General features: G+C 41.3%; 1 protein-coding gene across 3 annotated transcripts in view; it reads right to left on the reverse strand.

Moving 5' to 3' along the window:
• Nucleotides 1-27,146, reverse strand: part of tgfbr3 (transforming growth factor, beta receptor III) — a 172,570-nt gene that overhangs the window by 42,197 nt on the left and 103,227 nt on the right. For 2 of the 3 annotated variants that reach the window (XM_080195201.1, XM_080195202.1), the window contains exons 5-7: nucleotides 20,872-21,055; nucleotides 17,969-18,137; nucleotides 14,420-14,570 (exon numbers count right to left, since the gene is read on the reverse strand). In XM_080195201.1, coding sequence (XP_080051327.1) covers nucleotides 14,420-14,570; nucleotides 17,969-18,137; nucleotides 20,872-21,055 — 504 coding nt within the window. The remainder of the gene's footprint in view (nucleotides 1-14,419; nucleotides 14,571-17,968; nucleotides 18,138-20,871; nucleotides 21,056-27,146) is intronic. The other variant, XM_080195203.1, reaches the window with a different exon arrangement.

Below are 27,146 nucleotides of genomic sequence, written 5' to 3' on the forward strand. Positions count from 1 at the left end.
ATTAGAAGCAGGAGTTGGCCATTCAGCTCTTCAAGCCTGCTCCGCCATTTATCTTGATCATGGCTGATCATCAAATTCAATATCCCTCCCCACCTCCCCGCCCCCCAACATATCCCTTGATCCCTTTAGCCCCAAGGGCTATATCTATTTTCTTCTTGAAATCAGACAACATTTAGGCCTCAACTACAATCTGTGGTAGTGAATTCTACACATTCACTACTCTCTGGGTGAAGACGTTTCTCCTCACCTCAGTTCTAAAAAGTTTACCCCTTATCCTCAAACTATAACCCTGAGTTCTGGACTCCCCCACCATCGGGAATATTGTTCCTGAATCTAGCCTGTTTAACCCTGTTAGAATTTTATAAGTTGCTATGCAATCTCCTCTCACTCTCCAAAACTCCAGAGAATAGAATTCTAACCGATTTAGTGTGTCCTCATATGACAGACTTGCCACCCCAGCAATCAGCCTGGTAAACCTTTGCCATTCTCCCTCTGTAGTAAGGATATCCTTCCTCAGATAAGGACACCAAAACTGCACACAATACTCCAGGTATGGTCTCACCAATACCCTATACAATTGTAGCAAAATACGTCTATCCCTATACTCAAATCCTTTTGCTATGAAGACCAACATACCACTTGCTTTCTTTACTGCTGTTGTACCTGTGTGCTTATCTTCAGTGACTGATGCATGAGAACTCGAAGGTCGCATTGAGTATTCAATTCTCTCAATTTACACCCATTCAAGTAATAATCTGTCTTTCTATTATTGCTACCAAAGTGGATAACCCCATATTTATACACTTAATATTGCATCTGCCAGACTGCTGCAGGAAGCTTTACAGGACGGGGGGAGGGGAAAATGCAGTTTACTGAGTTTATATTCCTTTTCAAGGAGAAATAGACAGCAAGATTTTTCAGCCATTCTGGATCTTCTGCTCTTGCCAATGGTGACCTCTGGTTGCAGGTTCTCCAACAGCGGATGGTGGGAACAACTGGAAATCCCATTGAGAGCAGTGGGACCAAAGAGATCCCGCCACCGGCCAATGGCTAGCTGCCTCTGCTACTGCAAAACTTGCTGGGGCGGGGGTGCGGGAAATCCCATGCAGTGTGTCATTGGACACAAAAGTAGGAGGCAAGAAAACAACTTATAAAATGGAGGGAAGGATTTAGAGGCCATATTGACATTACAGAGGACCAGCTTTTGTGAAGCACCTTTCTGATGCAACATAACATAACCGGTGGAACCAGAAGAAATGGCAGAGGTGCTTAATGAGTACTTTGCTTCGGTATTCATGGTGGAAAGTGATCTGGGAGGTTGTACTACAGGTTTGCAGCAGACTGAAAAGATTGAGTATGTGGATATTAAGAAAGAGGATGTGTTGGAACTTTTAAATTCTATCAAGATAGATAAGTCGCCGGGATAAGTCGCCAAGAAGGTGAATGGGATGCTGGCCTTCATAGCGAGGGGGATAGGATATAAAAGGAGGGAGGTCTTGCTGCAACTGTACAGGGCACTTGTGAGGCTGCAGCTGGAGTACTGTGTGCAGTTTTGGTCGCCGCACTTGCGCAAGGATATTTTGGCCTTGGAGGGAGTGCAGAGGAGGTTCGCTAGGCTGATGCCGGAGTTGAGGGGGTTGAGCTATGAAGAGAGGCTGAATAGACTGGGTCTGTACTTGTTGGAGTTTAGAAGGATGAGGGGGGATCTTATAGAGACGTATAAGATAATGAAGGGGATGGATAGGGTAGAGGTAGAGAGATTCTTCCCGCTCAGAAAGGACAGCAGGACTAGAGGGCACAGCCTCAAGATAAGGGGGGCGCAGTTTAGAACGGAGTTGAGGAGGAACTTCTTCACTCAAAGGGTGGTGAATCTCTGGAATTCTCTGCCCGTTGAAGTGGTGGAGGCTATCTTGCTAAATATATTTAAGACATCGGTAGATAGGTTTTTGGTAGGCAAGGGAATTAAGGGTTATGAGGAGAAAGCGGGAAAGTGGAACTGATCCACTTCAGATCAGCCATGATCTTATTGAATGATGGGGTAGGCTCGAAGGGCTAGATGGCCTACTCCTGCTCCTATTTCTTATGTTCTTAGGTTCTTATGGCCAGATGGGATGTACCCCAGGTTATTGTGGGAGGTGAGGGAAGTGATTGCAGAGCCCCTGGCGATGATCTTTGCATCGTCTATGGAGACAGAAGAGGTTCCGGAGGATTGGAGGGTTGCGGGATTGCGGATGCGGTTCCTATTTTCAAGAAAGGGAACAGGGATAGCCCAGGAAATTACCGACTGGTGAGACTGACCTCAGTGGTTGGTAAGTTGTAGGAGAGGATTCTGAGGGGCAAGATTTATGAGCATTTAGAGAAGTTTAGAATGATCAGGAATAGTCAGCATAGCTTTGACAAGGGCAGGTCGTGCCTCACGAGCCTCGTTGAGTCCTTTGAAAATGTGACTGAACACATTGACGAAGGAAGATCGGTGGACGTGGTTTACATGGACTTCAGCAAGGTGTTTGATAAGGTCCTCCATGCAAGACTTCGAGAAGTTGAGAGGGCATGGGATCCAAGGGGCTTGTGGATCCAGAACTGGCTTGCCTGCAGAAGACTCACTAGCTTTCGAGGTTTCCCTGAGGGAAACCTCGAAAGCTAGTGAGTTTACTATCAAATAAATCAGTTGGACTTAAACCTGGTGTTGTCAGACTTTTTACTGTGTTTACCCCAGTCCAATGCTGGCATAGCCACATCTTGCCTGCAGAAGGCAGAGAGTGGTTGTGGATGGGTCTTTTCTGCATGGAGGTCAGTCACCAGTGGAGTGCACCAGGGATCTGTTCTAGGACCCTTGCTGTTTGTTATTTTCATAAATGATCTGGATGAGGAAGTGGAGGGATGGGTTAGTAAGTTCGCCGACGATACGAAGGTTGGTGGTGTTGTGGATAGTCTGGAGGGATGTCAGAAGTTGCAGCGCGACGTAGATAGGATGCAAGGCTGGGCGGAGAAGTGGCAGATGGACTTCAACGCAGATAATTGTGTAGTGGTCCATTTTGGCAGGACCAACAGGATGCAGGAGTACAATATCAAGGATAGGAGTCTTGGCTGGGTTGCTGATGACACCAAGATTGGGGGAAAGGCAAATTGTGCGGAGGGTGTGGAGAGTCTGCAGAAGGATCTAGATAGGCTGGGCGAATGGGCCAGGAAATGGCAAATGGAATTTAATGTTGGCAAGTGTGAGGTGGTCCACTTTGGTAGGAAGAATGGTAGGAAGGACTATTACTTACGTGGCGAAAAACTGCAGCAGGCGACGGTGCAGAGGGACCTCGGGGTCCTTGTGCATGAGTCGCAAAAACCCAGCTTGCAGGTGCAGCAGGTGGTCAGGAAGGCGAATGGGATGCTGGCCTTCATAGCGAGGGGGATTGAATATAAAAGTAGGGAGGTCTTGCTGCAGCTGTATAGGGCATTGGTGAGGCCGCAGCTGGAGTACTGTGTGCAGTTTTGGGCGCCGCACCTGTGCAAGGATATTTTGGCCCTGGAGGGAGTGCAGAGGAGGTTTACTAGGCTGATACCGGAGTTGAGGGGGTTGAGCTATGAGGAGAGGCTGAATAAACTAGGCTTGTACTCGCTAGAGTTTAGAAGAATGAGGGGAGATCTCATTGAGACGTATAAGATGATGAATGGGATGGATAGGATAGAGGTGGAGAGACTCTTCCCGCTCAAAAAAGACAGTAGGACTAGGGGGCACAGCCTCAAGATAAAGGGGAGGCGGTTTAGAACGGAGTTGAGGAGGAACTTCTTCACTCAAAGGGTGGTGAATCTCTGGAATTCTCTGCCCGTTGAAGTGGTGGAGGCTGCCTCGCTAAATATTTTTAAGAAGCGGGTTGATGGGTTTTTGATAAGAGAGGGGATTAAGGGTTATGGGGAGAGGGCGGGAAAGTGGAACTGAGCCACAACAGATCAGCCATGATCTTATTGAATGGCGGGGCAGGCTCGTAGGGCTAGATGGCCTACTCCTGCTCCTATTTCTTATGTTCTTATGTTCTTATGTAAGAGCAGAAGGATCTTGGGGTCCGGGTCCATAGGACTCTTAAATCGGCCTCGCAGGTGGAGGATGTGGTCAAGAAGGTGTATGGTTTACTGGCCTTCATTAATCGAGGGATTGAGTTTAGGAGTCAGGAGGTAATGCTGCAAGTTTATAGGACCCTTGTCAGACCCCACTTGGAGTACTGTGCGCAGTTCTGGTCGCCTCACTACAGGAAGGATGTGGAAGCTATTGCGAGGGTGCAGAGGAGATTTACAAGGATGTTGCCTGGATTGGGAGGCATGCCTTATGAAGATAGGTTGAGGGAGCTAGGTCTCTTCTCCCTGGAGAGAAGAAGGTTGAGAGGCGACCTGATAGAGGTTTATAAAGTGTTGAGAGGAATAGATAGGGTGGATTCTCGGAGGCTATTTCCCAGGGCTAAAATGGTAGCTACAAGAGGACACAGGTTTAAGGTGCTGGGAAACAAGTCCAGAGGAGATGTTAGGGGAAAGTTTTTCACTCAGAGGGTGGTGAGTGAGTGGAGTCAGCTGCTGTCGGTACGCACTTGCAATAAAGGACTTTTTTCTGTATCAAGTGTTTTTGGAAGACAATACATTTGCCATCCTTCAAAGTTCCCTCAAGAAACCTCCATTCCAAGTTCTCACTTTTAAAATTTATTTATTAGTGTCACAAGTAAGCTTACGTTAACGTGGCAATGGAGTTACTGTGAAAATCCCCTAGCTGCCACTCTCTGGCACCTGTTCAGGTACATCGAGGGAGAATTTAGCACTGCCAATGCACCTAACCAGCATGTCTTTCAGATTGTGGGAGGAAGTCAATAGAATAAATGTTTTTAGACTGATGATATATATTTCCCTGTTTTTTTCAAAACAATCTTGCAGCTGATTTCTTCCACAATCAGTCTTCTTTAAACCCTCATGCTGGAATAGCACGCCTGCATTGGAGGTGGCTTTAAAGCCATAGAGGAGGCTGGCACTACTCCCCTTCCCACCTTATCACTGCCACAGTGACAGTGCCAAAGTGTCAGTGTCAGGGGGCAGTGCAGGGTTGGCATTGCCAAGGAGCAGGGTCTGAAGAGACCCAATATCGGAGTGTATCTTTTGTGTGTGTTTGGTGGGGGGGGGGGGGGGGCAGTAGCAGAATTGGGTCACCCGTGCCTACATGGTATTCATTTAGTGGGTGGTGGAGGGGGCCCCTCGGGTACTGTAGGGTTGGGGGTGTTCCCATTGTCACCAGGAAGGTCACTGTGTCCATAGTGAGGGGAGAGGGGAGGAGGAGAGCCTGTTTCTGAACACAGTAATCGAGGCACCCTTTTAATCCCTGTGAAGCCAGGCTGGCCAGCGTGTGTTGTGTTTTGAATACATTTACATTGTAAAGGTGGCTAAATGCCACCTGATAGGCGCTGCCAGTGGGAAACACTTAGAACAAAAATAGGAGAATCCACCCATCCATTTTCTATTCGAAGATGACTATGTTAATGGCTGCTAAAAGTAAAATGTTTTCTAAACTACTACCAATTGATGGCATTTGGTACAATAAACTTGACCATGGGAATATTACATCAAGCAAATCCTTTATAGACTGTTCTGTAGTTTATCCATTTTCAGACAAGAATACACACATTATATAAATTTCATGGTCAAAATAATTTTTCCATCGAAACGTCTGATCATTTCACAGGCATAATGAAGTGTATCTCGGCTAAATTCCCCATTTGTTCCTCATTCTGTTCCCCCTTATTGTGACCAAATTTTAATCCTTTCCCACTGAAAATTCCCACGAAATCATCAATACTCAATTCAGAGTTGCATTGTTTTAGGAACATTGCTTTTGTGCTGTGCTGTACTTTGGGAAACAAAATTACACAACTATTCAATTCAATTGCATATTTTCTATTAGAAACCTGTAAAATATCATGCTGTTACATTTCACGCCAATGTAATGTCTATCCACCAGCCCTCACTACTTCTTTCAGACACTAACTCTTCTAATTTTTAATTCATTTTTAATTAGCTATCAATTAGTATCCCGCAGGTTTGATTTCTGTATTTTGCATCTTTGTTTGCCTGCTTTGATAAATATTATGTTTGATACCTCTATACATTAATTTTACTATCAACAGCTGAAGTTATAAAAAAACTTTTTAAAAATTATTTTACAAGATAGCATTGCATTAATGTAATAACTATTTATTTTCCATCTATGTTAACGTTTCTTGCAAATAGTCAATTTCATAGATGGTATAAAGAAAATAATTTACATTTATGATGCAGGAAAAGTCTCTGCTTTCAGTGTTTTAAAATTCTTTGCCAATATAAGAAAAACATCTGTTATCACAAATAACAGCTTGGATGACAACTGTCGTAACTCGTTCAAGAGATCAGCCAAATTCCCTTAACATTGTTTAAAATATATAATTGTGACTCTAAATCAGGTTTATCTGATTTACTCTTCTGCGTGATCTTATTGATTTCACACTGTGGACTGACAGCTGAACCAATACCATTTCATAACTGCACTGTCATTACTAACACATAGAACTATTGAATCCCTACAGTGCTCAAGGAGGCTGTTTGGCCCATCAAGTCAGCACCAAAAGAGCATCTTACCTAGACCCACCCCTTTCCCATAACCCCATGCATTTAACCCGGCTAATCCACTAACCTACTCACCTTTGAACACTGAGGGGCAATTTAGCATGGCCAATCCACCTCCCCTGCACACCTTTGAACTATGGGAGGGAATCAGAGCACCTAGAGAAAAACTACTCAGGTACAGGGAGAAGATGCAAACTCTACACAGTCAACCAGTGTCAGAATCAAACCTTGAGCTCTGGCACTGTGAGGCAGCAGTGCTAACTATGCCACCATGTGGTCCCATTATAATTTTTCAAAAGTATTATACTCAGCTTCAGGCTGAATAGTTATAAACATGCTTTGATGAAACTTTTCAGAAACAAATTAATTTAAATAATTATTCAACAAGAAACCATCTATATTTTGCAAACAAACTTCAATACCAAGGAAGATGTGTAATAGGAATACAAATAATTATAAAAGCCGACCAACGACCCTACTTTCTCAGGAGGCTAAAGAAATTTGGCATGTCCACTATAACTCTCACCAATTTTTACAGATGTACCATTGAAAGCATCCTTTCCACATATTTCACAGCTTGATATGGCTCCTACTCTGACCAAGACCACAAGGATCTATAAAGGGCTGTGAACAAAGCCCAGTCCATCTCACAAACCAGCCTCCCATCCACTGACACCGTCTACTCTTCCCACTGCCTTGGAAAAGCAGCCAGCATAATTAAGGACTCCATGCATCCCGGACATACTGTCTTCCATCTTCTTCTGTCGGGAAAAAGATACAAAAGTCTGAGATCAACTCAAGAACAGCTTTTTCCCTGCTGTCATCAGAGTTTTGAATGGACCAACCTCATATTAAGCCGATTTTGCTCTATACCCTAGCTATGACTCGGGTATAGAGCAACACTATAGGGTATAGGGTACACTATATTTTGCACCCTCTCCTTTCTTTGCCCCCTATGTACTCTATGAACGGTACGCTTTCTCTGTATAGCGCACAAGAAACAAAACTTTTCACTGTATCCCAATACGTGTGACAATATAAATCAAATATATATATTTATATTTTAAATGCTGTTGAGGGAATTTGGCTATCCACTGGAACAAGTTACAACAGTTGTCATCCAGGCTGTTATTTGTGATAACAGATTTTTTTCTTCTATTGGTAAAGATTTTCTTAAAAATGAAAGAAGACATTTCCTGCATCATAAAGTACAGCTCTTGTCAGCTCAGACAAACTATAAAGATAATGATGGTAAAGATTTGGTTGGAATTTTCTGGCCATTCATGCCAATTGGGATTTTCCAATTCTGCTGATGGGGCACCCCACCCAATGGTGTGGTATTCATTCAACAAGAAACCCTATTGACCAAGAGGGGACCAGAAGATCCTGCTGCCAACCAATGGCAGGTTGTGTGGTAAATCCCCCCAAGTGTCATCTGCCAGCTGATGGTAATGGCAAATTTAAAAGTGGCACTATAGAGGGAAATCCAGAGCTTACGAATACGGGAGGCGTAATGACACCTTGAACCATTAAATCTTCAACTGAAAAGAAAATACATATTCCAAAATGCTCAACTGAAAACTGTGTTTGCAGCTTTCATGTCAAAATATTTGCATCTAAGATTATACACCTTCGAAGTGTGTAGAATCAAGTTTCACATATGTAAAATAGGATGATATAATCTGCCCAGAGATGGTAATCACTGTTTCGTGCATAGGAAAAAAATGAGACATTAAGGCCTTTCTTATTTATTCCACTGCTAATCTTGACTTGTTAATTCAAAAACTGGGCATTCTAGCTAAACAAAATTATCAAATAAAGTTCTTTTTTAAAAAATAGACAGAATTAAAACTTAAAGAAAAGCCATAAAATTTGACTTCATAGAACCCACATTTTCGATTCTTTTGGTGTTATTTTGGGTGCACACTGTTGGTGTGGCCTGTGTTGGATGCCATTTTGGTGACATCATTAGTGTGGGTGTCACAAACATGTACTGCAAATATTCAGAGTAAGCATAGTGTGACTTAGATCAGCAAATAACACTGATTTGAGGCCACCAGTGCCATTTTTGACCTCGCTGTTCCAGCTATGTGCTGGTTAGGTGCATTGGCCATGCTAAATTCTCCCTCAGTGTACCCAAACAGGTGCCGGAGTGTGACAATTAGGGGATTTTCACAGTAACTTCATTGTAGTGTTAATGTCAGCCTACTTGTGAGACTAATAAGTAACACTCCCTCTTAAACATGCACAGCTAAACATTCAATCAGCAGAGAAAGAGCCATCCATTGCCATTTAAAGAAATTATCAACTACATTCGGATTATCTTCTGATTGATTTCTACTGGCTTATGTTGAATTTGTGGCAGTGCTATGTTTTTACTGCTGTTTAAAGTTGGTGAAGTCTGCAAGGAGTCATCTTACACTTGGTGAACGTCTTGGTTCTGACTTCTGAGAAGACCACTTGCTCCCAGTTAAAAGTGCTGCAATTATCGTCCCCTTTTGCCTGCAGCCTGACAGGGAGATTGAGCAAAGGCAATACCATGCTCGCATAGTAAGAAATACTCTCATAACGAAGCCTCATCCACTCATCATCATCAGGTAACAGTTTGCTCACCTCAAGCTTGCCAAGGAACAGTGTACAACATCTGCCTTTCATAAAGGAGATGGTCACTGAAATGCACCACTTGGTGCAGCAGACCTGAAGGTTCACAGCAGGACAAGAACAATGCCACCAACAGATGTGACCATGGCCATGAGTTTCTTTGCATTGGAATCCTTCAGGGTGACATTCATAATATCTCCCAGTTTTCTATCCACTGGCATCATAGAATCTTTACAGTACAGAAGGCGATTCAGCCCATCGAGACTGCACCAACTAGCATCCCACCCATGCCTTATCCCTATAATCCCATGTATTTACCCTATTAATCCCTCTGATATTAAGAGGCAATTTAGCATGGCCAATCGACCTAACCTAACTTACGGACTGTGGGAGTAAACTGCAGCACCAGGAGGAAATCCACGCAAACAGGGGAAGAATGTGCAAGCTCCACACAGACAGTCACCTGAGGCTGGAATTGAACTCAGGTCCCTGGTGCTGTGGGGCATCAGTGCTAACCGCTGTGCCAAGACTGACATTTTATATGCCAACAGAGGAGTTCTTTCTGAGCAGAAAGAAGCTGGAGTGTTCATGTGGCTTGGCCAAGAGGGCAATCTTTCATATGCTAGCCTATCAAGAGTGTGCAACCCATACTCAGGCATTCACCCATGCAGTAGCACACTAAGCATTATTATGAGCGGGCAGCATGAAGTTTATGTGCAGCCTGTATTATTTCACAAACCCTGCATCATTTTTGGACTTTATCCAACTTCTTCCCTAGAAAGTTTTGCAACAGCTAATCTGCACATAGCAAGTTTCAAACAACAGCAAAGTGATAATGACCGCATAATTTGTTTTTATTCACTTGTGGAATGAGCTTGTTGCTGAAAAGTCCAACATTTATTGCCCATCTCTAATTACCCTTGAGAAGATGGTAGCGAACCACCTTCTTGAACCATTCCAGGTTGCATAGCACAGGTACACCCAGAGTGCATTTAGTTCCAGTGAAATTCCAGAATGGGGATGAAGAAATAGCAATAGCTTTCCAAGTTGGTCTTGGAGGAGAACTTGGAATGGGTATATGTCCGTGTGCCTGCTACCTTTCTCTTCCAAGGGCTAGAGGCCACAAGATTTGGGATGTGCTATTAAAGTCTTAGCTAGTTGCTGCAGTGCATTTTGTGAATCACACAACACTGTGGCCACTGTACCTAGAAGTGGATGGGGTGTCAATCGAGTGGTCGCCTTGTCCTGGATCATATTGGGGTTTTTGAATGTTGGAGCGGCATCTTGGCAAGTGCATAGCATTCCGTCATACTCTTGCCTTGTAGATGGTGGAAAAGTTTTTGTGAAGAGGGGATTGCTCAGTTGCCTCAGAATACCTAACCTCTGTTCTGCTTCTCTGGCCACAGTATTTATGTGTTTCTTTAGTGAAATTGATTAAGGGATAAATATTGGTCAAGATACCAGGAATACTCCCCCTGCTTTTCTTTGAACTAGTACCATGCAGTCTTTCACATCAACTTAAAAAGCAGGTGGCATCCCCAATAATGAAGTACTTTCTCAGTACTGCAATGGAATGTTAACCTCAGTGTTTGTGTTCAAATCCCTGGAAACACTGAGCGAAGGCTTACCAAAGAATGGCAGTGTCGTTTCTGGAGAGAAAACCACTTGTTTCTCTCCAGAGAAATCGGTCGATTTTCTCTCCAGATCTTACGACACACTGCCAAAAAATCAAGGGAGCATGTTTCACACTGTCATAGAGGGGAGCGGGGTCTCAACACACCGGCAAAACCCAGATGCTTAGATATTGGGGCACAATCTTGGAAGGGCATCCCGATCAGAACCTGAGTAAACCTCCCACTCAGCCCATCATGGAAGTCTCAGGGGCCTCCAACCCAGATTAGTCGAAACTTTTCTCACTCACCCAGGCATGATCTGAACTCGGAAACTCTCCGGTACAAATCACGCTCTCTGGATTTTGAGTATGTGCTGCCATTCCCATAGATGGAGAGTGTGGACTCAAAATCACTCCCATTATGTTGTAAACATGCAATTCCATCATCCCTTGCAGGAACAAATAGATGTCTCTTCAAATTTAACTTTAGAATGCAAAGAAAAACTCTCATTGATTTCAACACCAAGAAAGTTCTTAAATGTGCTAATACTTGACGAAGATACTCCAAAAGACCAGCTTTACAACAACACTTAACATTTTGACAAAAAAATCTTGATAATTAGACTGGTGTACATGAAATAAATTTGAAGTGAAAGAGACAATGTGAGTTTATTCCACAATTATTGCCCATAAAGGCAGAGCTTTTTCTTTTATCTTTAGCCAGTTTCACCTTTTAATTAAATGAATCAATTTATCTTTGATCTTACTGGGAGAATTAATTATACTTTCATATCTGAATATTTACAAAATTTTTCTAATGCTGACAGTGAATCTATGCTCAAGCAGTATTTGAATGTATGGTACTAAAACAAAACAAAGGAAAATATGTTCAACTATAGTTCATAGTATATATTCAAATGTTACCTTCTCGCTATATTATTCTGGAATATAAAAACTATGTGGACTTGTTATTTCCCAGGAAAAGTATTCATGTGTCACTTTATCTACTGCAACTCTTTTCAGCCTTGATGGATCACTGATGTGCATGGTAATGGAATACATCACAGAACTTGAGGATGTAGTAAAATGGGAAAAAAAAGTTCCTGAAGCTAATGATACGGGACACTAAAATACTCCCAAATCTGAAAGGGCCCCAGGCGCACGATTGCAAAAAAACAGTCGAAGAAAGGGATGGAAACATACTTCAGCAAGAATGGAAAGCTGTGGGGAACTGAGAAAAGAAACAACTTTACTTGCCCTTGAGTGCAAGCCCCAATAAACTGTAGAATTACCTTTTGAAGATTTGATGCTAGTACAGAACTCAACAGCCAACAGCCTGAGGGAATCAACTGCTCACAACTAACAGAAAAATGCATTTCAGTATTCCATGTCTCATATTACACTCTTCAGTGCCTTAACCTGTTTTGCTAAGTAAAGCTGAGGAAGATAATGCTTTTTCAAAGAATTAACTTCTTTTGATGATGATCTGTAGTCATCAAACAAAAAGTATCAACTATTACATTCTTTCAATGAACACTTACTTATCTGGAAGGAGAAACAAGCATTCTTAGAATCCCTATATAGTGCAGAAGCAGGCCATTCTGCCCAACAAGCCTGCACTATCCCTCAGAAACAGCACTCCAGCTACGCCTACTCTGACACCTTATCCGGCCAATCAATTAACTTGTACATCTTTGGTCATGAAGGGGCAATTTACCATGGCCAATCCACCTAACACAGGTTGACGTTTGTCATAAGCTTTCAGAAGTTCATTTCTTGACAGTCATCATTTTTAAAGGTTGTCTGTTACTTAAAATGTTACATTCTTTCAATGGACACTTACATATCATAGAGTTCGAAGAATCCCTATCGTAGAGAAGGAGACCATTCAGCCCAACAGATCTGCACTGAAGGGTATGCCTGACGCTAAAATGCTGCCCCTATTACCTTCGTAAGAAGTCTTACAACACCAGGTTAAAGTCCAACAGGTTTATTTGGTAGCAAACGCCACTAGTCCAATTTGGTAGTTTATTTGGTAGCAAACGCCACACCAGTCCAACACGGGCATCTCCACATCATCCTATTACCTTCCACAGGAGTTCACTTCTGTTATCCTGACAGCAGTTTACATCCCACCCCATTCAGACATGAAGACCGCGCTGGACTAAATACACACCACTACAAATAGCCTTGAGGCAAAACAAAAGTCTTGTTCATTGTGGTTGGGGACTCCAATCATGCCAAGCTCAAGAACGTCCTACCAAGATACCACCAACATGTCTTCTGTTCCACCAGAGGGCCAAATCATTGCTACACAAATATCAAACATGCCTCCTGCACCATTGCCCACCCCACTTTGGCAAATCAGATCACAAGGTTGTGAACCTTCTCCCAGCTTACGACCAAAAACTGAAACGGGAGAATCCATTAAAGGAAGTCGTGCAATGTTGGTCTAAGGAAGCGGATGATCTCCTATGAGACTGCTTAGAATCAGTAGACTGGCCAGTATTTAAAAACTCTGCAACTAGCATGAACAAGTACGCCACTGCAGTAACTGACTTCATTAGAAGTTGTAGAAGACTGTGTGCCAAAGAAGCAAATCCACCTGTTACCAAACCAGAAACCATGAATGAACTGGGTTATCCACAGCTTGCTGAAGTCCAAGTTTGAGACGTTCCAGTCACGATCATCCTCAACATTGGTGCCCCACAATGCTGTCCTCAGCCCCTTACTATACTCCTTATACACCGAAACTGTGTGGCCAAATTGCCCTCCAACTCGATTTTCAAATATTGTAATGGGTCAGATTTCAAAACAATAACAGGAAAGAGTACAGGAGTACAGGAAAGAGGTTGAGAATCTGGTCAACTGGTGATAATAATTTTCCCTCAATGTCAACATCAGTTTTCAGATCACTAACAACCTGTCCTGGTCCCCCCATGCTGATACTATAGTTAAGAAAACTCACCAAGCCCATCAGAAGACTCAGGAAATGTGGCATGTCCACTATGACTCACACTAACTTTTACAGATGCACCATAGAAAGCATTCTTTCTGGTTCTATTACAGCTCAGTATGGTTCCTGCTCTGTCTAAGACTGCAAGAAACTACGAAGGTCTGTGAACAAAGCCCAGTCCACCATTCAAACCAGACTCCCATCCAGTGACACTGTTTACACTTCCTGCTGCATTGGAAAAGATACAAATGTATCTTTTCCACCTTCTTCTGTCAGGAAAAAGATACAAATGTTTGAACACACGCACCAACCAAGAACAGCTTCTTCCCTGCTGCCATCAGACCTTTGAATGGGTCTACCTCACATTAAGCTGTAACACTACATTCTACACTCTCTCCTTTCCTTCTCTATGTATGGTATGCTTTGTCTGTGTTGTGCGCAAGAAACAATACTTTTCACTGTATACTTATAAAGGACAATAATAAATCAAATTAAATCAAAATAATACATCACAATTTTAGAAAGCTACTCACAAGCTAATCCAATGCTAAACTCAGTTTAATTAGTTTGATTTTTGATTAAGAAAGATTGGTTTACTGAACAGTATTTTATGCGTAAACACTTACAACTGCTTCCAGCTTTCCGTAGACATCATGTGAGTTGATTACCCAATTGACTGCTTTCCCACACTTGAGGATCAGCAAAATATTTCTGGAAGGCATGGTGTCTGCATGCACAGGTCGTATGTCAATAACTACGTCCACCTTGAAAATCCTGCTGTGGAAGAGGGTAAAAAAAAAGTTAAGCAAATGTGCCAGAAATTTTACTTACCCTGAATCTTTTCCAAGTGAACGTGTCTCTAGTGTCTGGCCAGTTGATTAAGAAGTTGGATTTAATCCCAGACAATAGAACATGTGCAAAACAGCCTACAACGCAATATGCATTATAAAATGATTCACAATAACATTCACTGAAAATAATTCTACACATTTTTTCCAGTAGTAGTTAAAGAGTCAGACTTTGCAGAGGGTGAAACTTGACTATAAATGCATTCCTCTTAACTACAAGTTTAACTTGCATGTAAAAACAATATGTTTTGTTTTTTGACCCAGCTGAATGCCAGTCACAATTTGGTTTTCTTTTTTAAGGTAGAGAGGAACTGCTAGTTCCTCTTCTATTGATTATACCTGGTCCATGCATCAAATATGACTGAGAGTGAACCTGCTTCTAAACCTCTGCCACTAGCACAGCTGATCTTCTGCTTTTTGGGTTTGTATATCTAAAAAGTACCCTGGCAACTTTGTCATAGCTGGCACAGTGGTAGCACTGCTGCCTCACAGCATCAGGGACCCGGGTTCAATTCTGGCCTTGGGTGAATGTGCAAGTTGCACACAAACATTCTCCCTGTGACTGTGTGGGCTTCCTCTGGTTTTCTCTCACAGTCCAAAATATGAGCAAGCTAAGTGGATTGGCCATGGTAAATTGTCCCTTAGTATATGGGATAAGGTAGGGGAAAAGGGCCTGGATAAGATACTCTATTAGATAGTCGTGCAGATTCGATGAGCCGAATGGCCTCCAACTGCACTGCAGGGATTCTATGATTCTATAGCTGATTACCACATTGAATATTAGAGTGAGCATTTTAGACCATATGTAAACATAAACAGGATAATAAAATGTTGCATTCCTATCTTCTGCTTGTATTATTGGGTTAAACTGTGGAAGGCTGAGCAAGGGTTATTAAAATGGGAATCCATAAGAGGAATTTTGAAAGTCTGTTGTATATCTGACGTAACAAAGTGAGCTTGTTAAATTGTGTGCCAACTGAGATTCTGGCAATGGTTTCACAACACTGATGCACTACATTTAGATATTATCTGACTGTTATTGCTGAGAGGTGCTTGCAAGATGATCTGGAAATTTATTCTGCCTCCAAATGAGTAAAATCTGATTCTGTTATTTGGTGTAACAGTCAGATGGTAAGGCCAGAGACTTTGTTGGTATTGATTTTGTCCTGGAGACTGAGGAGCAGAGTAGCAAAGGAACAAAGGAGCATTTCCATGAAAATACAATGGTACAATGGAAGGGAAATAATTTCTCAATTACGTACATAAATTAGAGGGCTTGCAGAGACAGTATTAATACTGGAAAGTATAGTTACCACAGTTGGTGACTGAACTCTGCAGGTTAAAACAGCTTATTCAAACTATGCCTCTAACTACTGCAAATAGAGGTTTTCATTTTAAAGTCTTGTGCACATTTTTCATGCCATTTATTTTTTCCACAACGGTGATCTTTCCTTCAGAAATGTAATATTCATGCTTTCAATTAGAAAATGTGAATTTGATATTTAATACTTGACAAATTGTTGCAAAAGAGAGAAAATCGTGGAAACTATTGTATCCTAGTTCAGATGGCACAGTGCGTGATCATGAACTGTTCACTGAAGCTGGAAGGGCCAATTCCAAGAATCCTGCAAGATAGCACGTACTTCCACAATTAAATAATGGTCATCAGGGAGCCCTCTAGGAGTATATTAGTTCTATCCAAGTGATGAAAAGTTTAACCAAGACTGTAGTTCTACTTTATAAACCTAATTGCAACATGCCAAAAATATTAAAGACACTTACAAATATATTATGTACAGGGAATGACAAAATAGGTTGCAATATTAGTTTTCAATTTATAAATAACCTTCTACTTATAAAAACGAATTAGTTCATTTTCTGTTTCTGTGCCATAAACTAAAAAGAATGCTTTAATGACAAAATAATGAATTTTACTACGCTGCAATTAAATTGAAAACTTTGAATATGTTCATAAATTCTGATATTAATTACAGTTTCAAATATAACCCCTAGTTGGGAATATGATCCATAAACAAATTTAAAATATTTTATTTAAATGTAGTTTTAAAGTTTTGGAATGCCTGCAGCTCGTGACATCACTCCAGATCCTAGGCATGCCTAGGGTCCAAGGTGAGCTTGTATGTCATAAGGGCTCTGAAGTGAGCTTGTAAGATGGATATAAAATTGGCTTGAGCATAGAAAGCAGAGAGTAGCAGTGAAAGATTACTTTTCTAACTGGAGGCCCGTGACAAGCGGTGTTCCACAACATCAGTGCTGGGGCGTCTGTTGTTTGTAATATACATAAATTATTTGGAGGAAAAATGTAGGTGGTCTGATTCGTAAATTTGCAGATAATAAAAAAATTGGGCAAGTAGCAGATAGTGAGGAGGATTGTCAGAGGATACAGCAGGATATAAATCAGCTGGAGACCTGGTTCGAAGGATGGCAGATGGAATTTAACCTGGACAAATGTGAGGTGATGCGATTTGGAAGGTCTACTGCAGAAGGAACGTATATAATAAATGGTGGAGCCCTTAGAAATATTAGCATACAGAGGGGTCTAGGCGTGCAGGTCCACAGTTGCCTAAAGGTGGACAAGGTGATCAAGAAGAAATATAGCAAGCTGGCCTTCATTGGTTGGGGCATTGAGAATAGGAATTGGAAAATCATGTTGTAGCTGTATAAGATTTTGGTTAGGCCACATTTGGAGTATTGTGTACAATTCTGGTTGCCACATTACAGAAAAATGTTGATGCTTTGGAAAGGGTGCAGAAGAGATTTACCAGATGTTGCCTGGTTCAGAGCATATGGACCATGAGGAAAGGTTCAACAAACGTGGATTGTTTTCATTGGAGCACTGGAGGATGAGGAGGGACCTGATAGAAGTTTACAAGATTATGATACGCTTGGATAGAGTGGATAGTCAGAGTGTTTTTCCCAGAGTTGAAGGGTCAATTACTTGGGACGTAGGTTGACAGTGAGAGGGGGAAAGTTTGAAAGAGATGTAAGGGACAAGTTTTTCACACAGCGGGTGCCGAATGCCTGGAACACGCTTCTGGCGGAGGTGGTGGAAGCAGATTCGAGAGCAACGTTCAAGAGGCATCTGGATAGATACATGAAGAGGCAGGGAATAGAGGGATATGGACCACGTAAAGGCAAGAAAATATTAGAGAGGCATCCATCTCACCACAAACTTGGTGTTCTGTATTGTTCTTTGTTCTCTTTGCGTGACAAATGATGTTTATAAAGCATATTTATGTGTTATCAGAGCGTAACTCAGCATCTAAATTGTCCAAGAACAGAAAACAAACACAAATAGTAATTTACCTGTAAGGATTGGTACTTGGAGATTCAAGTTCAATGATATGAACCTCCTCTTCCTCTGTTGGCTCGGATAGTAAACAGCCTTGTGCAGATTGGGTATTTAGATATGCTGCAAGATAATTCTGGGATAGAAAGTTCTTTTCTACGATGCATGTTGGTGGTAACAGGGGATCTATAAGAGAGGTCAGAAATGTTGACTATGATTTTCTCAGCATCGCTATAGTTATGTGTTTATTAAAGTGTCAATTTTACTAAATGTTATGAAAAACTATGGCTGGAGCTCTCTGACCGTTCACACTGGTGGGATTCTCTGATCCCACCGGCAGCACACCTTTTGTTGCAGGTTTCCCGGGGGATTGGCTTGGTTTTAATGACTGCAGTAGGATCAGGGGATCATGCTGCCAGCAAACGGTGCGCTGACTCCTGCCACAGAGGGGAGGCCAGAGAATATAAGCCTATAAATATTTCAGACAGCATCTGCACCATGTAAGCACCCACCAATGATCACCTTCAACAAAAGAGAATCTAACCATCTTTCCTTGACATTCAATGGCATTACCGTTGCTAAAACCTATACTATCAACATTGGGGGGAGCATAGCAGTGGCCAGAAATTGAACTAGACAAACCAGATAAATACTGTAGCAACACAAGCAAGTCAGAGATTGGGAACTCTGAAGCAAATAACTCACCTCAAGACTCCCTAAAACCTGTCTGCCATCTATAAGGCACAAGACAGGACTCTGATGGAATACTGTCCACTTGTCTTTTGAGTGCAGCTCCAACAACACTCAATGCCTGCAAGTTTCCCACAATCCACACAATATCCTGATTGGAATTATATCACCGTTTTTTCATTGATCCTGGGTCAAAATCCTGGAACTCTCTTCCTAACAGCACTGTGGGTGTACCTACACCACATGGACTGCTGCAGCTCAAGATGGCAACTCACCAGCATCTTCTCAATTGGGCAATTAGGGTTGGGTAACAAATGATGTACTTGCCAGTAATGCCTACATCCCATGAAATTAAAATAAATATACATTTGGGAGATAACAAGCCTGAAACTTAACATTAAACCTCTACAGCCTATCTCATCTATGACAAGTTCTGACAGCATGAAATGGTCAAATGCTTAGGTGAATTGTTATAACCAATTTTGAACCAGTTTCCAGGATTCCAGACACATTTGTGAAGGCCACATAGTACGTGCATATCCTTAGCAATGCTGTGTCCATGTGAACATTTAATATTGCAAACCTATTCACCAATGTTGTTCTTGAGGAAGCCACAGATATTTGCATTGCAGCACTTCATCATGGCGGTCTGGAACCAACACCATTGCAAAAATCAGCATTCACTGACCTTATGAACTCAGCAACTTGCGCAGTTGAACTCATCGGGATCACCTCTGCACTCAGTTCTCACAAGCATCGATATTAGATACCATGAGAAACACATCTTCGATGAAATGACATCTAACCTCCTACTCCTTGCTTTCCTTGACATTGCCAGTCTTGTATTTTGTCCTAGAGTCATAGAGGTTTAAGCATGGAAACAGGCCCTTCAGCTCAATTTGTCCGAGCCGCCCTTTTTTTAAACCCCAAAGTTAGTCCCAATTTCCCATTTGGCCCATATCCTTTGATACCCACCTTACTATGTAACTGTCTAAATGCTGTTTAAAAGACAAAATTGTACCCGCCTCTACCACTGCCTCTGGCAGCTTGTTCCAGACACTCACCACCCTCTGGACCCTTTTGTATCTCTCCCCTCTCATCTTAAACTTATGGCCTCTGGTTTTAGACTCCCCTAACTTTGGGAAAAGATATTGACTATCTAGCTGATCTGGGCCCCTCATTGTTTTATAGACCTCTATAAAATCACCCTGAAGCCTTCTGCACTCCAGAGAAAAAAAGTCCCAGTCTATCCAACCTCTCCTTATAACTCAGACTATAGAAGCCATTATTATTAAAGATTTTAAAACAGGAGATGTGGAAAATTTAAGGTAATCAGGTAGGGGAAACATGGTTTTGTGAAAGAAAACCGTGATCAGCCAATTTATTGGAGGTCTTTGAAGGAAACCTGTGCTGTGGATAAAGGGGAACCAGTGGATGTATTGTATTTAGGTTTCCAAAAAGCATTTGATAAAATACCACATCAAAGGTCATTGCAGAAAATAAAAGCATGTGGTATAGGAGTAACATATTAGCAAGCTAACAGGGAACAGACAGTGGGTGTAAATGGGCCATCTTCTGGTTAGCAGGATGTAACAAGTAGCGTGCCACAGGGATCAGGTCTCACAAATGCACATCTAAATGCTTCTTAAATGTTATGAGAGTTCCAGACTCCCACCACCCTTTCAGGCAGTGAGTTCCAGACTCCCATCACACTCTGGGTAAAAAAGTTTTTCTTCACATCACCTTGAAACCTCCTGCCACTTAACTTAAATCTTTACCCTCTGATCACTGATCCCTCCAACAAGGGGTAAGTTTTTTCCTGTCTACTCTATCTATGCCCCTCATAATTTTGTATATCTCATTTTGACCCCCTCAACCTCTGTTCCAAGAAAAACAGTGCCAATCTATCCAATCTCTCTTTGTAACTAAATGGCCCCTCTGTAATGTATCAGGGTAAATACATGGGTTTATGATGTGTACAAGGAGTCCTGATGTGTACAAGATGCAAAGCTTCGACAAAAATGTTTCTTCTCAGCAATACTCAAGTTCTATAGGACTTAATGACTGTAAATACTGAACTGCTTAAAAGAAAAAAAAATCAAAAGGACTACTATTCTGCATCCAATTCATTGCTTAAGAAATATCCTTAGTTATGAGTAAGCCACAGTGATTAATATAGCTTGGACTATTGGGCACAAACATTCATAATTATCAAGTAAGATTGACCCACCTTCACCCACTTTGATGTAGATGTTATTAGCCTTATTCAGTTCAGTGAAAGAAGTCACAGATCCATATTTTCTTTTGGTCCACTGCAGTAAATGTTTGCTGTCTTGGGGAAGAGAATTTTCTTCCAATGACTTTGATGAGGTGAAGTTTACTACTGGAAACCGAACTGTAGAATTCTCAGATACCTGAGGGAAGGAAGAACAATAGCAGTTCTTAAACCTACACCTCGTCAGCAAATCAAAATACATCTTTTTTTTACATTATCAAGTAGCAAGTAATATTGTTAGGCTTCAGTGCATTCTGTGTGTATTAAATGCCTAATTTTTTTTTTCTTTTTGGTTTAGTTGCAGAAATGGAGGTCTAGCTATTTTACATACAATTGTTAAAACTAAAAGAAAGAACGATTTGAATTAATGAGGCATCTTTCAAAACCTCAGGATGTTCAAAAGTGCTTCGCTATCACTGGATCATGTCGGAAATGCAGAACTGAACAGAAAAATACTACAAATGATGTGTAGAATTTATAATCCCCACCTCCACTAGTTGGTTTGGAGGTGGTGGGGATGGGGGTGGGGGTGGGGAGGTGGGGGGGTTGCAGCAGCATTGAATCGGGTGGGGACCCTGCTGCCTTCCCATCTCTACCCAATTATGTCCTTTCTGTTAAAGGCACCTAAGGATCTCATACCACCACCGCTGGTATTCAGCCAGTGATGCCAGATGATTGGCCACACAGGAAACAGAGAAAGCAAACACTTGCTGAGTTTGCTGTAGCTCCCCGAGGAGGGGTGGTGTCTCTCCAAGTGCAATGCATGCCTGATCTAGGGCCCCACCATCATCAGAGGGTGGATGCTGAAAGATCTGTGATTGGCTGAGAGCTATCGGTGAGGGCTGAGTTTCTGACCTGGGGTTCTAAATCCAAGAGAAATGCTGCTGCTGGTCAGTTAACACAGGGGGGCTCTCACTGACTCTCCAGCCATTTCCCCCTTCATATAACACCCAAATAATAGAAACCAATTGCTAATCTGAAAAATCAATCTCTAGCACAGGAAATTAGCTTTTAATAGTGTGAAGTCTCATTCCTGCACATGATAATTATTGTTGGAGTTTGAAATTTTTCAAATAGCCTTTTCTGCCTCTTTTATCTCTCCCCTATCTGTTTCCTATCTGTTCTGTTTGCTGTACATGATTTGGCATTGAATTTAGTTTTCAAATGCACACTACCCTTTTCAGACTCTGCGACCCTCAGTAAGAATTTTTCAAACTGATCTGTTAAGGAGATACATGGTTGCATGCCCTGTTCCAGATACTCTGTTGAGTGTGCCACACAAAAGTATACTTCTAATCATTGCCAAGTTCCAGTGCAAAAGTCCACAGAATGCCTAATGGCAATTGCAAATTTAATGAACAGCTGCCCACAAAATCTAGGTCCAAATTTTCACTATTACTAAGCAGCCTTGGCTATTTAGTTACAGTTTTTAAAATGTGAAAATAATTGAGAAATACAAACAACTGCATGTTAGTGAATGAATGTACAACTTTTACTCACTTAAAAATACAACAACGATTAACATTTGGCAGCAGACACCAGCTCACAGTAACTGGCTTTATTGTAGCAAGTCCAATGCATTTTATGTGATAAACAACATGTGCCCAGCAATCTGTATTTTGATATGTCTACATCTGGTCTAGACAGTCTAGCTGCAACCTTTTACTTCTCCAAAATAACATGCCGAGTTGTGTAAAAGGTAGAAAATAAGCTAACAATAGAATTTATTTCATCTATTTATTACTATTCTTTTCACAAGCCACCTCTCGAAGCATTGTGCAACTTATACTTTTTCCATCTCCAGTTCCCTTAGTGTGCAGTCTATTGTTTTCACGGGACTGTAGTTTTTTTCCACTAGTTTCCTGAAATGTACATCCCACTACACAAATTTAATGCAGATGGATTGGAGTCCAACATTCCATTGCTCAGTGCCAAAAAGTTAAAACGTGGAGACAACCAGCTGTTTAACCTTTAGACATTATCCTTAGGAAATCTGGCTATGTTAGTGTGATCGCAATAAAACAAAATAATAAATGCAAGGTTCAGTATAGTACAAAGTAAAATAAATCATAATTATGGCAACAACAATCTGCATTTATATAGGAATTTTAACAATAAGATGTTCCAACGCATTTCTTAGGAGTATTATCAAACAAAGTTTGATACCAAGCCAGATAAAGCAGTATTAGGAGAGATGTAAGTTTTGAGGAGAGGTAGAGAGATGGAGAAGGTTCTAGAGCTTATAATCTCAACAGCTGGAAGCACAGCAATCAATGATGGGGTGAATGGAGTCAGGGAGGGTGGTAGTGGAGGCCAGAATTGGAGGAGTGCAGAGGTTTGGGAAGGTGGTATGGCTGGATGAGGTTACAGAAATAGGAAAGGATGAGCAACGGAGGAATACCATTCTGCAGATTTACAAACTGAGATGCAACAACAGGAGGTTATTCAGCCTCTCAAACGTGTCTCACCATTCAATTACTTCATTTAGTTCCCTTTGATATCTTTAACTGTCAATATCAAGTCTTGAAAGTTTCAGTTCACCCAGCATCCACAGCTTTGAGGGAAGAGATTTCCTGGAAAACTGTAGTTGAATTACTCATACTAACAGCAACACCAGTCTTCTGGTCTGCATCCAAGTTCAAGATAGTTGAAACCATAATACAAATGGTCCAGCAAAATAGGTGGAAAATTACCTACCCACTCAGCTTTACTGCGCCAACACTTACGCTTCAATTCGTATCTTGCACTGATCATGCTTAGTGTAAAAGTGATACAGTAATGTCAACACATTCAACTTATTGGCAGACACCATCGATTAAGGTATGTGCACAAGTAGCACCTGCTGTAAATAATAGCTGCCAGTGGTCTCCAATCTTTTTTAAACACAAGATCACTTTAAGCATTAAAACGCGGTACGAGATCTAATCTTAAAAATTTGCCTTTACTAAAACCCCACGAAATGTACTTTTGTATAACATTAGCGTATTCTTAGTGTGACATCTGTGCTTGCATACTGAGTGCTGTGAAGTCTGGGTCAGAGTTTGAGATGGCCAGTCTCATACAGTCCATCAGATTTGTGAGACAAGTGTAATTCCTGGACTTGATGATTTTCATCAGGGAAAAAGCCATCTCAAAAAAGGTACGAGGAACCAAAGTAGGCCTTCACCTTGAGTGCACACAATGTCAGAAGAGGGTATTTCTCTCTGTTTACAAGTCCCCCAAAGTCTTTGTCCCTGCACCTAGCTTTCTGCTCTATGTCATTTTGCATGGTGATTATTTTCCTGTCAAGTCCACTGCTTTGTTCGAACACCTGCTGAGATTTTGCTGCCAGTTCTCCAATGTCCACTTGAAGAAAAGAATTTGAGACAAGCATAATGATTTGTTTCATCTTGTCTAGCTTCCAAAATCCAATTTGTTCAGGTGGTCACAGAATTTGTTTGCATGGAACCCTTTCTGTTTGACCTCCAGATTTAGGAAGTGCTCAGTAATTTTGTTCTTTAATTGAGAAGACCACAGGTCCAGTTTCAGCTTGAACACCTTCACTGCACTGAAGAAGGGTCATCTAGACTCAAAACGTTGGCTCTATTCTTTCCCTACAGATGCTGTCAGAGCTGCTGACAGTTTCCAGGTTTTCTGCTTTTGTTTCAGATTCCAGCGTCCGCAGCTTTTATTTCACTGCACTGATCATGTGTGACAAGTCTCTATCTCTTCCCTAAAGTTCAGTTCATTCAATTTTGCACTAATGAACATAATTAACACCAAGTCTAATAACAATCATTATCTGTCAGCTCATTGTACACCTCATTTCTTGATTTAAGAAATGTGATAATTTCAGAAAGCAGATTTTAAAATCTCTGGAGGACTTTTCCTCGACTTAACCACCTCACATCTACATGAAGGATTGGCTCACCATAAGTGCATTGAGTGATGATTTGAACAAGTGACGTTGCAGAGCTCTGGCACAAATTGAGTTGATGGTCTTGACAACAGGAGAAACTTTGCTTGCTAACACTTGTTGGTGGATAACAGAGTGGTAATTGACAAAGGAGGGGAATTTAGCAACAATTTCTGCACACTGTAATAAAGCCTGTATTGACATCCAACACTGATGGTGCACCATCAGTTGTGATTGAAACCAGTTCTTGGTTGGAATGTTTTTCACATGCACGTACCTTTTAAACTCATTGTAAACATCCTCGCCTCTTGTCTTTACTCAGAGTGGCAAAACAGTGAGGAAATTCTCCCTTATTGTTCCGTCTTTTAATGCCATGCGAATAAAAATAATAAGTTGGGCCCTTTCTGTCACGGCTACTGCCCCATCAAACCGCAGTGAGAAACATTCATAGCCTGATAATTCTTGGTGTATTTGCTGAGACACATCCTTGGACAACAATTTCACCCTTCTGGCTACTGTTAAAGCACCAAGTGGCATGCTGTTGATGGCTGTCACAATTTCATCTTTGTTCTTAAAGTGTTTGAACAAGATTTCGGCAGCAACTTTGCCATTGGTGAACAGTTTATGTTTTGCCAGCAGATGGCTAATGCAAAAAGATACCTTTTTGCTAGCCTTGCCTTTAGCCACAGGTTTTGAAAAGAGTGACTATTGAGCTTGTAATTTTCCCTTTAACTCCCCAACAGTCTTCGTCCAAATGGCGCTGTTCAAAGGGAAACTTCCTTGAAATTTTGCATGCGTTTTCTTGTGATGCCATTTCGAATGACCTCTTTTATCATTGATGATTGATCTTGCTTTTGACATTTTACCCTTTTGGAGGTCCCTGGCTCCTCGGTCATTTTGTCTTCACCCAGCTAAGTCCACATTTTGAAACCTGTGATTTAGCAATCAATGAGCTGATTCACTCGTCATCACAAGAAGCTCGAGTTCCACGCGCTCTCAGCTGTGATTTGACAGCCAATGACAACTGACTTTGAGACTCCAGGATTGACGTGTTGATTGTGATCAACTATTTGGGGACCATGGAGCTAATCAATCTTTACTCTCAGCTCTTGAGTTTTACAGATTTCAGTAAACAACATATACGAGTAAAAAGATACTTGATGCACTTCATTTACGTGATTATTGTGGACACAGGAATGACAATTAAGCTTGTTAATACATTAAAGCTTATGCGCTGAATGAAACCATACTTCTTAAAGAAATAAACTTTTGAATGCAAAAATAATTTCAGTAATCTGTAGTCTGCATTTTTTAAATTGGTACTTTTATTAGAGCAACAGAGATAAGCTAAAAGATCTAGTTAAAATTTCAGCAGCAGAAAATGGTTCTTTCCACACAAGGTTGTGTTTAACAGTGATGTTACATCTTATGGTTATCTTTAATCTAAATGAAGAAGAAAATAGGACTGAACTTAATATACTGTGACTAGATTGCATCCACTCTAAACACAAATACTGTTTTGATGGTTGGATGCTTCATTGTGGTTTGCTAATGCATAAAAGTTTACTAACATAGCTACAACTGCACATTAGTATCAGAGACCAAATTCCGTGAACCCAGCAGAAAAACCATGTTTAAAGAGAATGTGGGCGAAAGATGGGCTACAACTCCTGTAGTCTTGATTCTGTGACCTGTGTTCAGAGTGTGACTTCCTATTGCAACAGCGGAATCATCAAATTTAATCCCATGTGTATTACACATGGAAAATAAAGCATGTGCATTTGTTATTATCTAATTATTACAGGTTTTCCATAAATTAGACTGTGCAAACCTTGGTGCCAAATTCAGTAAAAAACAAGAAAGCAATCCTATGTATGAGGCACCATAGCTGATTCCAGAAATGCAAGGGTATATGTATCAGGAATGAAAAAGGCTGAGAAATGACCTAATAGGTCTTTAAAATTAAGGAAGGATTTGAATTATGAAGGTTTTCTTGATGGTGAAAGATCGGTCCTTAGTTTTAGCAAGGGAAGAAAAAAAGTAAAAAATTATATGGCTCAATTGTCCTTTGATGGTCCTTGAGGCATTGCATAGTGATTAACTGTGATCAGTTGTGAAACATGTTGCAATTATTATGGGACCTTGGTTTACTAGTAGATCTGATAAGACTTCTTGCAATGGATGACACACTAATTCTAAGAAAGAAAGTGAGGGAGAGAAAGAAAGCCCTCAGCTGTTTCCTTTGCTGAATACTTTTTTTGACACTGTCTGTGTCACTGTATTCTCTCTTTAGTGACTGGCAGCCTTGCCTTCAAATACTACACCCATGAGGTAC

Source organism: Carcharhinus amblyrhynchos, chromosome 9, assembly GCF_965287045.1.
Source record: "Carcharhinus amblyrhynchos chromosome 9, sCarAmb.v2.hapA, whole genome shotgun sequence".
Taxonomy (NCBI): domain Eukaryota; kingdom Metazoa; phylum Chordata; class Chondrichthyes; order Carcharhiniformes; family Carcharhinidae; genus Carcharhinus; species Carcharhinus amblyrhynchos.